Source organism: Salmo trutta, chromosome 1, assembly GCF_901001165.1.
Source record: "Salmo trutta chromosome 1, fSalTru1.1, whole genome shotgun sequence".
In the NCBI taxonomy this organism is placed as follows: domain Eukaryota; kingdom Metazoa; phylum Chordata; class Actinopteri; order Salmoniformes; family Salmonidae; genus Salmo; species Salmo trutta.
The window spans coordinates 2,424,524-2,438,909 of NC_042957.1; the positions used below are offsets into that span (position 1 = coordinate 2,424,524).

The window sequence follows — 14,386 nt, forward strand, 5'->3', positions numbered from 1 at the left end:
TTAGCTAACACAACGTGCCATTGGAACACAGGAGTGATGGTTGCTGATAATGGGCCTCTGTTCGCCTATGTAGATATTCCATTAAAAATCAGCCGTTTCCAGCTACAATAGTCATTTACAACATTAACAATGTCTACACTGTATTTCTGATCAATTTTATGTTATTTTAATGGACAAAAAAATTGCTTTTCTTTCAAAAACAAGGACATTTCTAAGTGACCCCAAACATTTAAATGGCAGTGTATATATCTTGATTTGTTGGAGTGGCTGCCTTGATTTTTTTGAAGTGGCTGCCTTGATTTTTTTGGAGTGGCTGCCTTGATTTAAATGTATATAAGGAAAAAACTGAAGTATGTTACAAATCTATACGAAAAATTGGGAATCTCTCCGACTAGTGGTGAAATCTGTCTTTCCATCCATGCGTGTTATTTACCTGTCTGACCCTGTCCCTCCCCCATCCAGGTGCGTAGCTTCGTGACCCTGGTCTGTGTTAGAGTTATATTAACATATACACCTGTCTAACCCTGTCCCTCCCCCATCCAGGTGACCCTGGTCTGTGTTAGAGTTATATTAACATATACACCTGTCTGACCCTGTCCCTCCCCCCATCCAGGTGACCCTGGTCTGTGTTAGAGTTATATTAACATATACACCTGTCTAACCCTGTCCCTCCCCCCATCCAGGTGACCCTGGTCTGTGTTAGAGTTATATTAACATATACACCTGTCTAACCCTGTCCCTCCCCCCATCCAGGTGACCCTGGTCTGTGTTAGAGTTATATTAACATACACACCTGTCTAACCCTGTCCCTCCCCCATCCAGATGACCCTGGTCTGTGTTAGAGTTATATTAACATATACACCTGTCTAACCCTGTCCCTCCCCCATCCAGGTGACCCTGGTCTGTGTTAGAGTTATATTAACATATACACCTGTCTAACCCTGTCCCTCCCCCCATCCAGGTGACCCTGGTCTGTGTTAGAGTTATATTAACATATACACCTGTCTAACCCTGTCCCTCCCCCCATCGAGGTGACCCTGGTCTGTGTTAGAGTTATATTAACATATACACCTGTCTGACCCTGTCCCTCCCCCCATCCAGGTGACCCTGGTCTGTGTTAGAGTTATATTAACATATACACCTGTCTGACCCTGTCCCTCCCCCCTTTCCAGGTGCGTAGCTTCGTGACCCTGGCTCGGTCGGAGGGCGCCACGGTGCTGTGTGGGGAGGGCAAGGACCCGCTGGTACTCCCGGAACGCAACGCCAACGGCTACTTCCTGCGTCCCACCGTCATCACCGGCGTAGCCGAGTCATCCCGTGTGATGCAGGACGAGATTTTCGGCCCCGTCGTCTGCGTCAACCCTTTCGACGGTGAAGACGAGGCTGTCGATAAGGGCAACGGGGTACGCTATGGTTTGGCGGCGACTGTGTGGACGCGTGATGTCGGGCGTGTGCATCGGGTGGCGAGGAGGTTAGAGGCGGGGCTTGTCTGGACCAACTGTTGGTTGGTCAGAGACTTGAACCTACCGTTCGGAGGAGTGAAGAGCTCAGGGGTGGGGAGGGAAGGAGGGAGGGATAGTTATCACTTCTTTACGGAGGTGAAGACCATCACTGTTAAACACTGAGAGATGGAGAGAGAGGGAGGGGAAAAACGTTTTTTCTTTTGGTATGTGTGTGGTCTTGTTGTTTTTTCCTCATGGTGACCTGAAATGAAAAGTCCCCAAATTAACATTTCTCATGAGGACGATGGCTATTTTAAGCTTAGGGTTTAGGGTTAGGCTTAGAGTTACAATTAGGGTTAGGGGTTAGAGTTAGTGTTACAATTAGGGTTAGGGATTAGGGTTAGGTGTTAGTGTTAAGGTTAGGGGTTAGGAGTTAGGGTTAGGAGTTAGGGGTTAGGAGTTAGGGGTTAGGAGTTAGGGTTAGGGATTAGGAGTTAGGGTTGGGGTTAGGAGTTAGGGTTAGGGGTTAGGGGTTAGGAGTTAGGGTTAGGGATTAGGGGTTAGGAGTTAGGAGTGGGGTTAGGAGTTAGGGTTAGGGGTTAGGAGTTAGGGTTAGGGGTTAGGAGTTAGGGTTAGGGGTTGGGGTTAGGAGTTGGGGTTAGGAGTTAGGGTTAGGGGTTAGAGTTAGTGTTAGGAGTTAGGGTTAGGGGTTAGGAGTTAGGGTTAGAGTTAGTGTTAGGAGTTAGGGTTAGGGGTTAGGAGTTAGGGTTAGGGGTTAGGAGTTAGGAGTTAGGGTTGGGGTTAGGAGTTAGGAGTGGGGTTAGGAGTTAAGGTTAGGAGTTAGGGTTAGGGGTTAGGAGTTAGGGTTAGGGGTTAGGGTTAGGGGTTGGGGTTAGGAGTTGGGGTTAGGAGTTAGGGTTAGGGGTTAGAGTTAGTGTTAGGGATTAGGGGTTAGGAGTTAGGGTTAGGGGTTAGGAGTTAGGGTTAGGGGTTAGGAGTTAGGGTTAGGGGTTAGGAGTTAGGGTTGGGGTTAGGAGTTAGGGTTAGGGGTTAGGAGTTAGGATTAGGGGTTAGGAGTTAGGGTTAGGGGTTATGAGTTAGGGTTAGGAGTTAGGGGTTAGGAGTTAGGGTTAGGGGTTAGGGTTAGGAGTTAGTGTTAGGGGTTAGGGTTAGGTGTTAGGAGTTAGGAGTTAGGGGTAGGAGTTAGTGTTAGGGGTTAGGGTTAGGTGTTAGGGGTTAGGAGTTAGGAGTTAGGGGTAGGGGTTAGGAGTTAGGGTTAGGAGTTAGAGTTAGGGGTTAGGGTTAGGAGTTAGAGTTAGGGGTTAGGGATTAGGGTTTAGGAGACTTTCTGAGGTACGGGTTAGGTTAGGTTAGGTTAGGGTTAGGGGTTAGGAGACTCTGAGGTACAGGTTAGGTTAGGGGTAGGGGTTAGGAGACTTTCTGAGGTACGGGGACTTGTCTCGCTCAAATGACTGTTTTTTGTTATTTTCCATAAAGACATGAATTGTTTTATGATTATTGTCAAATCCCCTTCAAGGGAAATAAAGCTTTCTGTCTGGAAGACTTTCATCTTTCAATCACACCTTCACTTGTTTCTTCTTTCTGCTTCTGTGATACATGGTTGGGAGACAAGTATGTAGAGGGAGACAGGTATGTAGAGGGAGGGAGGGAGACAGGTATGTAGAGGGAGGGAGGGAGACAGGTATGTAGAGGGAAACAGAGAGGGAGGGAGACAGGTATGTAGAGGGAGGGAGACAGGTATGTAGAGGGAAACAGAGAGGGAGGGAGACAGGTATGTAGAGGGAGGGAGGGAGACAGGTATGTAGAGGGAAACAGAGAAGGGAGACAGGTATGTAGAGGGAGGGATTTTGTAAATTGTAGAATAATAGTGAAGACATCAAATCTATGAAATAACACATATGGAATCATGTTCAATAGTAACCGAAAAAAGTGTTAAACAAAATCTAAAAATATTTTAGATTTTAGATTCTTCAAAGTAGCCACCCTTTGCCTCGATGGTGGCTTTGCACACTCTTGGTATTCTCTCAACCTTGATGCCTGTCTGCCTGCTTTATATAGCAAGATATGGCCACGTGCCTTAAACTGATACAAGTCAAAAAGAGCTGCCATCGCAGTCTTCTCTTTGTTCTTCTCATCCATCTCAACTTTGCCAGTAGCCAGACTAGAGGTCCGTGGTGCTAAAACAAGTGGCACCATGCAAGGACTCTAGGATGTCGTGTATGAAGGGGCACTGGGTCGGCATCGAGAGGCGTCATGGCATTCAAGCCTCTGATATCAGCTCAAACAACGATAGGTTTGCCAACCAACACCACGTGGGGGGGGGGGGGGGGGGGGGGCTACCCATGAGGACTGGCATGGTTCGAGGACATCATCCTTTAAAATGTTCTTCTCATGCTTTCCCGATGATCTCTTTCTTAATTTTAACGGGTGACACCTGAATGGGCCTGGACCGAACCGGGATGCAACCTGAATGGGCCTGGACCGAACCGGGATGCAACCTGAATGGGCCTGGACCGAACCGGGATGACATCTGAGGTGATCACATGGGTTTCTTCCTATCTTCTCAGAACAAACAGATGGCCAAGATTGGAAGAAGAAGAGGTTTTATTTCTGAGCCAATGAAAATCTGCGGATGGATCTGAGAGGGGATGACCTCCAGCGGAGAAAACAGAGGGCACGCTAACATCAAGGCCCTGCTGAGGCCCTGTAGTCAGAACCAGGTCAATCTTCCAGGAGAATGATTGAGGAACGGGTTAAAGGATAGCAGCCCATAGCTGCGTTCTCCAAGGTTCATTTTGAATTTCTGTTTTATTTAAGAAATCTCGACCAACAATGATTTGGAAAGCCAGGTGGTTTGTCAGCCATGACATAGGTTTCCAAATACTATAAATGCAAAAGTATGTGGACACCCCTTCAAATTAGTGGATTCGGCTATTTCAGCCACACCTGTTGCTGACAGGTGTATAAAATCAAGCACGCAGCCATGCAATCTCCATAAAGAAACATTGGCAGTAGAACGGCCTGTACTGAAGAGCTCAGTGACTTTCAACGTGGCACCGTCATAGGATGCCACCTTTCCAACAAATCAGATCATCAAATTTCTGCCCTGCTAGAGCTGTTATTGTGAAGTGGAAACGTCTAGGAGCAACAACGGCTCAGCCGCGAAGTGGTAGGCCACACAAGCTCACAGAACGGGACCGCTGAAGCGCGTAAAAATCATGTGTCCTCGGTTGCAACACTCCACTAGCGAATTCCAAACTGCCTCTGGAAGCAACGTCAACACAACAACTGTTTGTCAGGAGCTTCATGAAATGTGTTTCCATGTCCTAGCAGCCGCACACAAGCCTAAGATCACCATGCACAATGCCAAGCGTCAGCTGGAGTGGTGTAAAGCTCGCCGCCATTGGACTCTGGAGCAGTGGAAACGCGTTCTCTGGAGTGATGAATCAAGCTTCACCATCTTGCAGTCCTGACGGATGAATCTGGGTTTAGCGGATGCCAGGAAACGCTACCTGGCTGAATGCGTAGTGGCAACTGTAAAGTTTGGTGGAGGAGGTATGAGGCTGTTTTTCATGGTTTGTGTCCCTTCCAGTTCCAGTGAAGGGAAATCTTACACTACAATGACATTCTAGACAACATTCTAGACTTTGTGGTAACAGTTTGGGGAAGGCCCTTTCCTGTTTCAACATGACAATGCCCCCGTGCACAAAGCGAGGTCCATACAGAAATGGTTTGTGTGGAAGAACTTGATTGGCCTGCACAGAGCCCTGACCTCAACCCCATCAAACACCTTTGGGATGAATTGGAATGCTGACTGCGAGCCAGGCCTAATCGCCCAACATCAGTGCCCGACCTCATTAATGCTCTTGCTGCTGAACGGAAGCAAGTCCCCGCAGAAATGTTCCAACATCTAGTGGAAAGCCTTCCCAGAAGAGTGGAGGCTGTTATAGCAACAATGTTCCAACATCTAGTGGAAAGCCTTCCCAGAAGAGTGGAGGCTGTTATAGCAGCAATGTTCCAACATCTAGTGGAAAGCCTTCCCAGAAGAGTGGAGGCTGTTATAGCAGCAATGTTCCATCATCTAGTGGAAAGCCTTCCCAGAAGAGTGGAGGCTGTTATAGCAGCAATGTTCCAACATCAAGTGGAAAACCTTCCCAGAAGAGTGGAGGCTGTTATAGCAGCAATGTTCCATCATCTAGTGGAAAGCCTTCCCAGAAGAGTGGAGGCTGTTATAGCAGCAATGTTCCAACATCTAGTGGAAAGCCTTCCCAGAAGAGTGGAGGCTGTTATAGCAGCAATGTTCCATCATCTAGTGGAAAGCCTTCCCAGAAGAGTGGAGGCTGTTATAACAGCAATGTTTCATCATCTAGTGGAAAGCCTTCCCAGAAGAGTGGAGGCTGTTATAGCAGCAATGTTCCATCATCTAGTGGAAAGCCTTCCCAGAAGAGTGGAGGCTGTTATAGCAGCAATGTTCCATCATCTAGTGGAAAGCCTTCCCAGAAGAGTGGAGGCTGTTATAGCAGCAATGTACCAACATCTAGTGGAAAGCCTTCCCAGAAGAGTGGAGGCTGTTATAGCAGCAATGTTCCAACATCTAGTGGAAAGCCTTCCCAGAAGAGTGGAGGCTGTTATAGCAGCAATGTGCCATCATCTAGTGGAAAGCCTTCCCAGAAGAGTGGAGGCTGTTATAGCAACAATGTTCCAACATCTAGTGGAAAGCCTTCCCAGAAGAGTGGATGCTGTTATAGCAGCAATGTTCCATCATCTAGTGGAAAGCCTTCCCAGAAGAGTGGAGGCTGTTATAGCAGCAATGTTCCAACATCAAGTGGAAAACCTTCCCAGAAGAGTGGAGGCTGTTATAGCAGCAATGTTCCATCATCTAGTGGAAAGCCTTCCCAGAAGAGTGGAGGCTGTTATAGCAGCAATGTTCCAACATCTAGTGGAAAGCCTTCCCAGAAGAGTGGAGGCTGTTATAGCAGCAATGTTCCATCATCTAGTGGAAAGCCTTCCCAGAAGAGTGGAGGCTGTTATAACAGCAATGTTCCATCATCTAGTGGAAAGCCTTCCCAGAAGAGTGGAGGCTGTTATAGCAGCAATGTTCCATCATCTAGTGGAAAGCCTTCCCAGAAGAGTGGAGGCTGTTATAGCAGCAATGTTGCATCATCTAGTGGAAAGCCTTCCCAGAAGAGTGGAGGCTGTTATAGCAGCAATGTACCAACATCTAGTGGAAAGCCTTCCCAGAAGAGTGGAGGCTGTTATAGCAGCAATGTTCCAACATCTAGTGGAAAGCCTTCCCAGAAGAGTGGAGGCTGTTATAGCAGCAATGTTCCATCATCTAGTGGAAAGCCTTCCCAGAAGAGTGGAGGCTGTTATAGCAACAATGTTCCAACATCTAGTGGAAAGCCTTCCCAGAAGAGTGGAGGCTGTTATAGCAGCAATGTTCCATCATCTAGTGGAAAGCCTTCCCAGAAGAGTGGAGGCTGTTATAGCAACAATGTTCCAACATCTAGTGGAAAGCCTTCCCAGAAGAGTGGAGGCTGTTGTAGCAGCAATGTTCCAACATCTAGTGGAAAGCCTTCCCAGAAGAGTGGAGGCTGTTATAGCAGCAATGTTCCAACATCTAGTGGAAAGCCTTCCCAGAAGAGTGGAGGCTGTTATAGCAGCAATGTTCCAACATCTAGTGGAAAGCCTTCCCAGAAGAGTGGGGGCTGTTATAGCAGCAATGTACCAACATCTAGTGGAAAGCCTTCCCAGAAGAGTGGAGGCTGTTATAGCAGCAATGTACCAACATCTAGTGGAAAGCCTTCCCAGAAGAGTGGAGGCTGTTATAGCAGCAATGTACCAACATCTAGTGGAAAGCCTTCCCAGAAGAGTGGAGGCTGTTATAACAGCAAAGTGGAGGGACCAACTCCATATTAATGCCCATGATTTTGGAATGAGATGTTTAACGAGCAGGTGTCCACATACTTTTGGTCATGTAGTGTAAGTGAATTGAGCTTTTCCTTCATCTGTGTTTGACTTCCCATCAGCCCAAAGGCTCTGGAGTTCAAATGTGATGAGCTTGACCAACTGCTGCCATAGCTGCTTCTACATCAAGGTAAAGGTGCTTCCTGTATCTAACACAGACTCACCGTGGGTGCCCCGACTTTCTATGGGGACTACAAATAAGGCAGGAAACTCAGTTTGTGCTATGGCCGTGTGTTCAGTAGTCTACCGCCTGTTGAGTCTGTGTTCAGTAGTCTACCGCCTGTTGAGTCTGTGTTCAGTAGTCTACCGCCTGTTGAGTCTGTGTTCAGTAGTCTACCGCCTGTTGAGTCTGTGTTCAGTAGTCTACCGCCTGTTGAGTCTGTGTTCAGTAGTCTACCGCCTGTTGAGTCTGTGTTCAGTAGTCTACCGCCTGTTGAGTCTGTGTTCAGTAGTCTACCGCCTGTTGAGTCTGTGTTCAGTAGTCTACCGCCTGTTGAGTCTGTGTTCAGTAGTCTACCGCCTGTTGAGTCTGTGTTCAGTAGTCTACCGCCTGTTGAGTCTTTTGACCTGTGTGTTTGTTTCTTCTTATTTCTCTCTTGTTGATATGGTTATCACGGCTGTTCAAAGGATCGGACCAAAATGCAGCGTGTTCGTAGCTCCACATATTTTATTTACCGTGAAACTAAATGCAAAGACACTAAATACTTGAAAACACAAAAAACAACAAAAACGTGACGCAGAGAGGAAAACACACTACTCAGAAATTAATCACCCACAAAAACAGGTGGGACAAACATCAGTTTAAATATGACCTCCAATTAGAGACAACGACAACCGGCTGCCTCTAATTGGAGATCATACCAAACAAAAACCGACATAGAAATACAAAACTAGAAACTGAACATAGAAATACAAAACATAGACAAACACCCCCTGTCACACCCTGACCTACTCTACCATAGAAAATAACAACTTACTATGGTCAGGGCGTGCCACTTGTGATTGGTGGTTATATACCTTGGCCCTGTGGTCCTTCTTCTTTGTCTTTTTCCACTTTAGAGACGAATTTGAACAAACTGCTCAACAGTCATGACAGATCCTCGTTTAAACTGCTAACAAGAAATGGATTTGCAGTTTTTCAAGATCCTTCTCAATCTCTGACATGTCCGGCTTCCAATGCCGTGTAATCATAAACAACGTCCCACATTTGTTGGTCTGGACCTTGAAAAATGGTTCTCATCTGTTCTTCCGCTTCAGTCAGGTAATCTGTTGGTTCTCACCTGTTCTTCCACTTCAGTCAGGTAATCTGTTGGTTCTCACCTGTTCTTCCACTTCAGTCATGTAATCTGTTGGTTCTCACCTGTTCTTCCACTTCAGTCAGGTAATCTGTTGGTTCTCATCTGTTCTTCCACTTCAGTCAGGTAATCTGTTGGTTCTCATCTGTTCTTCCTCTTCAGTCAGGTAATCTGTTGGTTCTCACCTGTTCTTCCACTTCAGTCAGGTAATCTGTTGGTTCTCACCTGTTCTTCCACTTCAGTCAGGTAATCTGTTGGTTCTCACCTGTTCTTCCACTTCAGTCAGGTAATCTGTTGGTTCTCAGCTGTTCTTCCTCTTCAGTCAGGTAATCTGTTGGTTATCACCTGTTCTTCCACTTCAGTCAGGTAATCTGTTGGTTCTCACCTGTTCTTCCACTTCAGTCAGGTAATCTGTTGGTTCTCACCTGTTCTTCCTCTTCAGTCAGGTAATCTGTTGGTTCTCACCTGTTCTTCCACTTCAGTCAGGTAATCTGTTGGTTCTCACCTGTTCTTCCACTTCAGTCAGGTAATCTGTTGGTTCTCACCTGTTCTTCCTCTTCAGTCAGGTAATCTGTTGGTTCTCACCTGTTCTTCCTCTTCAGTCAGGTAATCTGTTGGTTCTCAGCTGTTCTTCCACTTCAGTCAGGTAATCTGTTGGTTCTCACCTGTTCTTCCTCTTCAGTCAGGTAATCTGTTGGTTCTCACCTGTTCTTCCTCTTCAGTCAGGTAATCTGTTGGTTCTCACCTGTTCTTCCTCTTCAGTCAGGTAATCTGTTGGTTCTCACCTGTTCTTCCACTTCAGTCAGGTAATCTGTTGGTTCTCACCTGTTCTTCCACTTCAGTCAGGTAATCTGTTGGTTCTCACCTGTTCTTCCACTTCAGTCAGGTAATCTGTTGGTTCTCACCTGTTCTTCCACTTCAGTCAGGTAATCTGTTGGTTCTCACCTGTTCTTCCTCTTCAGTCAGGTAATCTGTTGGTTCTCACCTGTTCTTCCACTTCAGTCAGGTAATCTGTTGGTTCTCACCTGTTCTTCCTCTTCAATCAGGTAATCTGTTGGTTCTCACCTGTTCTTCCTCTTCAGTCAGGTAATCTGTTGTTCTCACCTGTTCTTCCACTTCAGTCAGGTAATCTGTTGGTTCTCACCTGTTCTTCCACTTCAGTCAGGTAATCTGTTGGTTCTCACCTGTTCTTCCTCTTCAGTCAGGTAATCTGTTGGTTCTCACCTGTTCTTCCACTTCAGTCAGGTAATCTGTTGGTTCTCACCTGTTCTTCCACTTCAGACAGGTAATCTGTTGGTTCTCATCTGTTCTTCCGCTTCAGTCAGGTAATCTGTTGGTTCTCACCTGTTCTTCCACTTCAGTCAGGTAATCTGTTGGTTCTCACCTGTTCTTCCACTTCAGTCAGGTAATCTGTTGGTTCTCACCTGTTCTTCCACTTCAGTCAGGTAATCTGTTGGTTCTCACCTGTTCTTCCACTTCAGTCAGGTAATCTGTTGGTTCTCACCTGTTCTTCCACTTCAGTCAGGTAATCTGTTGGTTCTCACCTGTTCTTCCTCTTCAGTCAGGTAATCTGTTGGTTCTCACCTGTTCTTCCACTTCAGTCAGGTAATCTGTTGGTTCTCACCTGTTCTTCCTCTTCAGTCAGGTAATCTGTTGGTTCTCACCTGTTCTTCCTCTTCAGTCAGGTAATCTGTTGGTTCTCACCTGTTCTTCCACTTCAGTCAGGTAATCTGTTGGTTCTCAGCTGTTCTTCCTCTTCAGTCAGGTAATCTGTTGGTTCTCACCTGTTCTTCCACTTCAGTCAGGTAATCTGTTGGTTCTCACCTGTTCTTCCTCTTCAGTCAGGTAATCTGTTGGTTCTCACCTGTTCTTCCACTTCAGTCAGGTAATCTGTTGGTTCTCACCTGTTCTTCCACTTCAGTCAGGTAATCTGTTGGTTCTCACCTGTTCTTCCACTTCAGTCAGGTAATCTGTTGGTTCTCACCTGTTCATCCACTTCAGTCAGTCAATCTTGTTTGTTTTTGTCAGCTACCCATCACCTCCCGACAGGGCCTGTTTCCATCACCTCCTGGCAGGGCCTGTTTCCATCACCTCCTGGCAGGGCCTGTTTCCATCACCTCCTGGCAGGACCTGTTTCCATCACCTCCCGGCAGGGCCTGTTTCCATCACCTCCTGGCAGGGCCTGTTTCCATCACCTCCTGGCAGGGCCTGTTTCCATCACCTCCTGGCAGGACCTGTTTCCATCACCTCCTGGCAGGACCTGTTTCCATCACCTCCTGGCAGGGCCTGTTTCCATCACCTCCTGGCAGGGCCTGTTTCCATCACCTCCTGGCAGGGCCTTTTTCCATCACCTCCTGGCAGGGCCTTTTTCCATCACCTCCTGGCAGGGCCTGTTTCCATCACCTCCTGGCAGGGCCTGTTTCCATCACCTCCTGGCAGGGCCTGTTTCCATCACCTCCTGGCAGGGCCTGTTTCCATCACCTCCTGGCAGGGCCTGTTTCCCACCTACCTGGTCAGGGCCTGTTTCCATCACCTCCTGGCAGGGCCTGTTTCCATCACCTCCTGGCAGGGCCTGTTTCCATCACCTCCTGGCAGGGACTGTTTCCATCACCTCCTGGCAGCGCCTGTTTCCATCACCTCCTGGCAGGGCCTGTTTCCATCACCTCCTGGCAGGGCCTGTTTCCATCACCTCCTGGCAGGGCCTGTTTCCATCACCTCCTGGCAGGGCCTGTTTCCATCACCTCCCGGCAGGGCCTGTTTCCATCACCTCCTGGCAGGGCCTGTTTCCATCAGCTCCCGACAGGGCCTGTTTCCATCACCTCCCGACAGGGCCTGTTTCCATCACCTCCTGGCAGGGCCTGTTTCCCATCACCTCCTGGCAGGGCCTGTTTCCATCACCTCCTGGCAGGACCTGTTTCCATCACCTCCTGGCAGGACCTGTTTCCATCACCTCCTGGCAGGACCTGTTTCCATCACCTCCTGGCAGGGCCTGTTTCCATCACCTCCTGGCAGGACCTGTTTCCATCACCTCCTGGCAGGGCCTGTTTCCATCACCTCCTGGCAGGGCCTGTTTCCATCACCTCCTGGCAGGGCCTGTTTCCATCACCTCCTGGCAGGGCCTGTTTCCATCACCTCCTGGCAGGGCCTGTGAGGAGTGAGGTAAGAGATCTCTGAAGTGAATTCCACAACCTCTAATAGAACGTTCTGCTGTCATTACCTCTGATGTGATTGGTCTCCCTGGAGGAGATCATCATGTAGTCAACGCCCCTCTGTCCGTGTGGAGTTTCCTACCTTTGGTGAAACCAGAGATACTACAGAGATTTTGAATTTCATTGATCAGACGGAAAACCTCCTGTCACTGAGATCTGTTTCTGATCCAAGCTGATTGTTACGTGTGTGTGTGTGTATTTGTGTACATGTGTGTGCATGTGTGTTTTTGCGTGTCCGTGCGCATCTGCATTTTAAGTTTTTGGAGTAGGATGAAGTTTCCCCTGGATGAAGTTTCCCCTGGATGAAGTTTCCCCTGGATGAGGTTTCCCCTGGATGAAGTTTCCCCTGGATGAAGTTTCCCCTGGATGAAGTTTCCCCTGGATAAAGTTTCCCCTGGATGAGGTTTCCCCTGGATGAAGCTTCCCCTGGATGAGGTTTCCCCTGGATGAGGTTTCCCCTGGATAAAGTTTCCCCTGGATAAAGTTTCCCCTGGATAAAGTTTCCCCTGGATAAAGTTTCCCCTGATTGGTGTATTATATGTTAGAATCCCCCACTGAAGAAGCTGCCTGCATCAGAGAGGATGAAGAACAGAGAGGATGAAGAACAGAGATTAAACAGAATGATTTAGTGAGGCAGGGAATACAGAGGAGCCACAGAAAACTCTCTGTCTCACTGTCTCTCTGTTTCACGATCTGTCTCTTTGTCTTAGTCTCGCAGTCATTCTGTATCTCTGTCTCTCAGTCTCTGTCTCTCTGTCTCTGTCTGTCTCTTGGTCTCGCAGTCTCTCTCTCTCTACTTGTCTCTCTGTCTGAGTGAAAGTGAAAAAAAACAACAATAAGCCTTAGACTCACAAAAGTTCCAAAATAAAAAAGACATTTCAAATGTTATATTATGTCTTTATACAGTGTTGTAACGATGTGCAAATAGTTAAAGTACAAAAGGGAAAATAAATAAGCATAAATATGGGTTGTATTTATAAAGGTGTTTGTTCTTCACTGGTTGACCTTTTCTTGTGGCAACAGGTCACACATCTTGCTGCTGTGATGTCACACTGTGGTATTTCACCCAGATATGGGAGTTTATCAAAATTGGATTTGTTTGCCAATTCTTTGTGGATCTGTGTAATCTGAGGGAAATATGTGTCTCTAATATGGTCATACATTTGGCAGGAGGTTAGGAAGTGCAGCTCAGTTTCCACCTCATTTTGTGGGCAGTGTTGCACATAGCCTGTCTTCTCTTGAGAGCCAGGTCTGCCTACGGCGGCCTTTCTCAATAGCAAGGTTATGCTCACTGAGTCTGTACATAGTCAAAGCTTTCCTTAAGTTTTGGTCAGTCACAGTGGTCAGGTATTCTGCCACTGTGTTCTCTCTGTTTAGGGACAAATAGCATTCTAGTTTGCTCTGTTTTTTTGTTTATTCTTCCCAAGGTGACGAGTAATTCTCTTTTTGGGTCTAATTGTGTTGCTGTCCTGGGGCTCTGTGGGGTCTGTTTGTGTTTGTGAACAGAGCCCCAGGACCAGCTTGTTTAGGGGACTCTTCTCCAGGTTCATCTCTCTGTAGGTGATGGCTTTGTTATGGAAGTTTTGGGAATCGCTTCCTTTTAGGTGGTTGTAGAATTTAATAGCTCTTTTTCTGGATTTTGATCATTAGCGGGTATCGGCCTAATTCTGCTCAGTATGCATTTTTACGTTGTACACGGAGGATATTTTTGCAGAATTCTGTATGCAGTCTCAATTTGGTGTTTGTCCCATTTAGTGAATTCTTGGTTGGTGAGCGGACCCCAGACCTCACAACCATAAAGGGCAATGGGTTCTATGACTGATTCAAGTATTTTTAGCCAGATCCTAATTGGTATGCCGAATTTTCTGTTCCTTTTGATGGCATAGGAGGCCCTTCTTGCCTTGTCTCTCAGGTCGTTCACAACTTTTTGGAAGTTACCTGTGAAGGTATGTATAGTTTTTCTGTGCTCTAGAGCAACAGTGTCTAGATTTATATTTGTGGTCCTGGCGACTGGACTATCTCTCTCTCTCTGTCTAGTTTTCTCTTGCTTTCTCTCTCTTGCTGCTCATTCATGTGTGTGTGTGTGTGTGTGTGTGTGTGTGTGTGTGTGTGTGTGTGTGTGTGTGTGTGTGTGTGTGTGTGTGGTGTGTGTGTGTGTGTGTGTGTGTGTGTGTGTGTGTGTGTGTGTGTGTGTGTGTGTGTGTGGTGTCTGTATGCGTGGGTGTGTGTGCGTGTGTGTGAGGGCTAGCCATAGAAACCAGGCCTCTTCCCCTGAGGCAGCAGACTGAGACTCATATCCAATGCTCTTTATAACAGGCCTGTCCCTCTATCAAAAGACTCTGTTCCCTCCCTCCTCTCCCCACCTCCCTCCCTCCCTCCCTCTCCGTCTCTCTCTCGCTCTCTCTCTCTCTCTCCCTCCCTCTCTGTCTCTCTCTGTCTCTCTCTCTCTCTC

General features: G+C 47.3%; 1 protein-coding gene across 3 annotated transcripts in view; it reads left to right on the forward strand.

Moving 5' to 3' along the window:
- The window catches only part of aldh8a1 (aldehyde dehydrogenase 8 family, member A1), a 30,128-nt gene extending 28,476 nt beyond the window's left edge, over window positions 1–1,652 (forward strand). For all 3 annotated transcript variants that reach the window (XM_029690599.1, XM_029690676.1, XM_029690759.1), the window contains one exon: window positions 1,173–1,652. In XM_029690599.1, the coding sequence (XP_029546459.1) occupies window positions 1,173–1,625 (453 nt within the window). In that variant the 3' untranslated portion in view covers window positions 1,626–1,652. The remainder of the gene's footprint in view (window positions 1–1,172) is intronic.
- The last annotated feature ends 12,734 nt before the right edge of the window (window positions 1,653–14,386 follow it).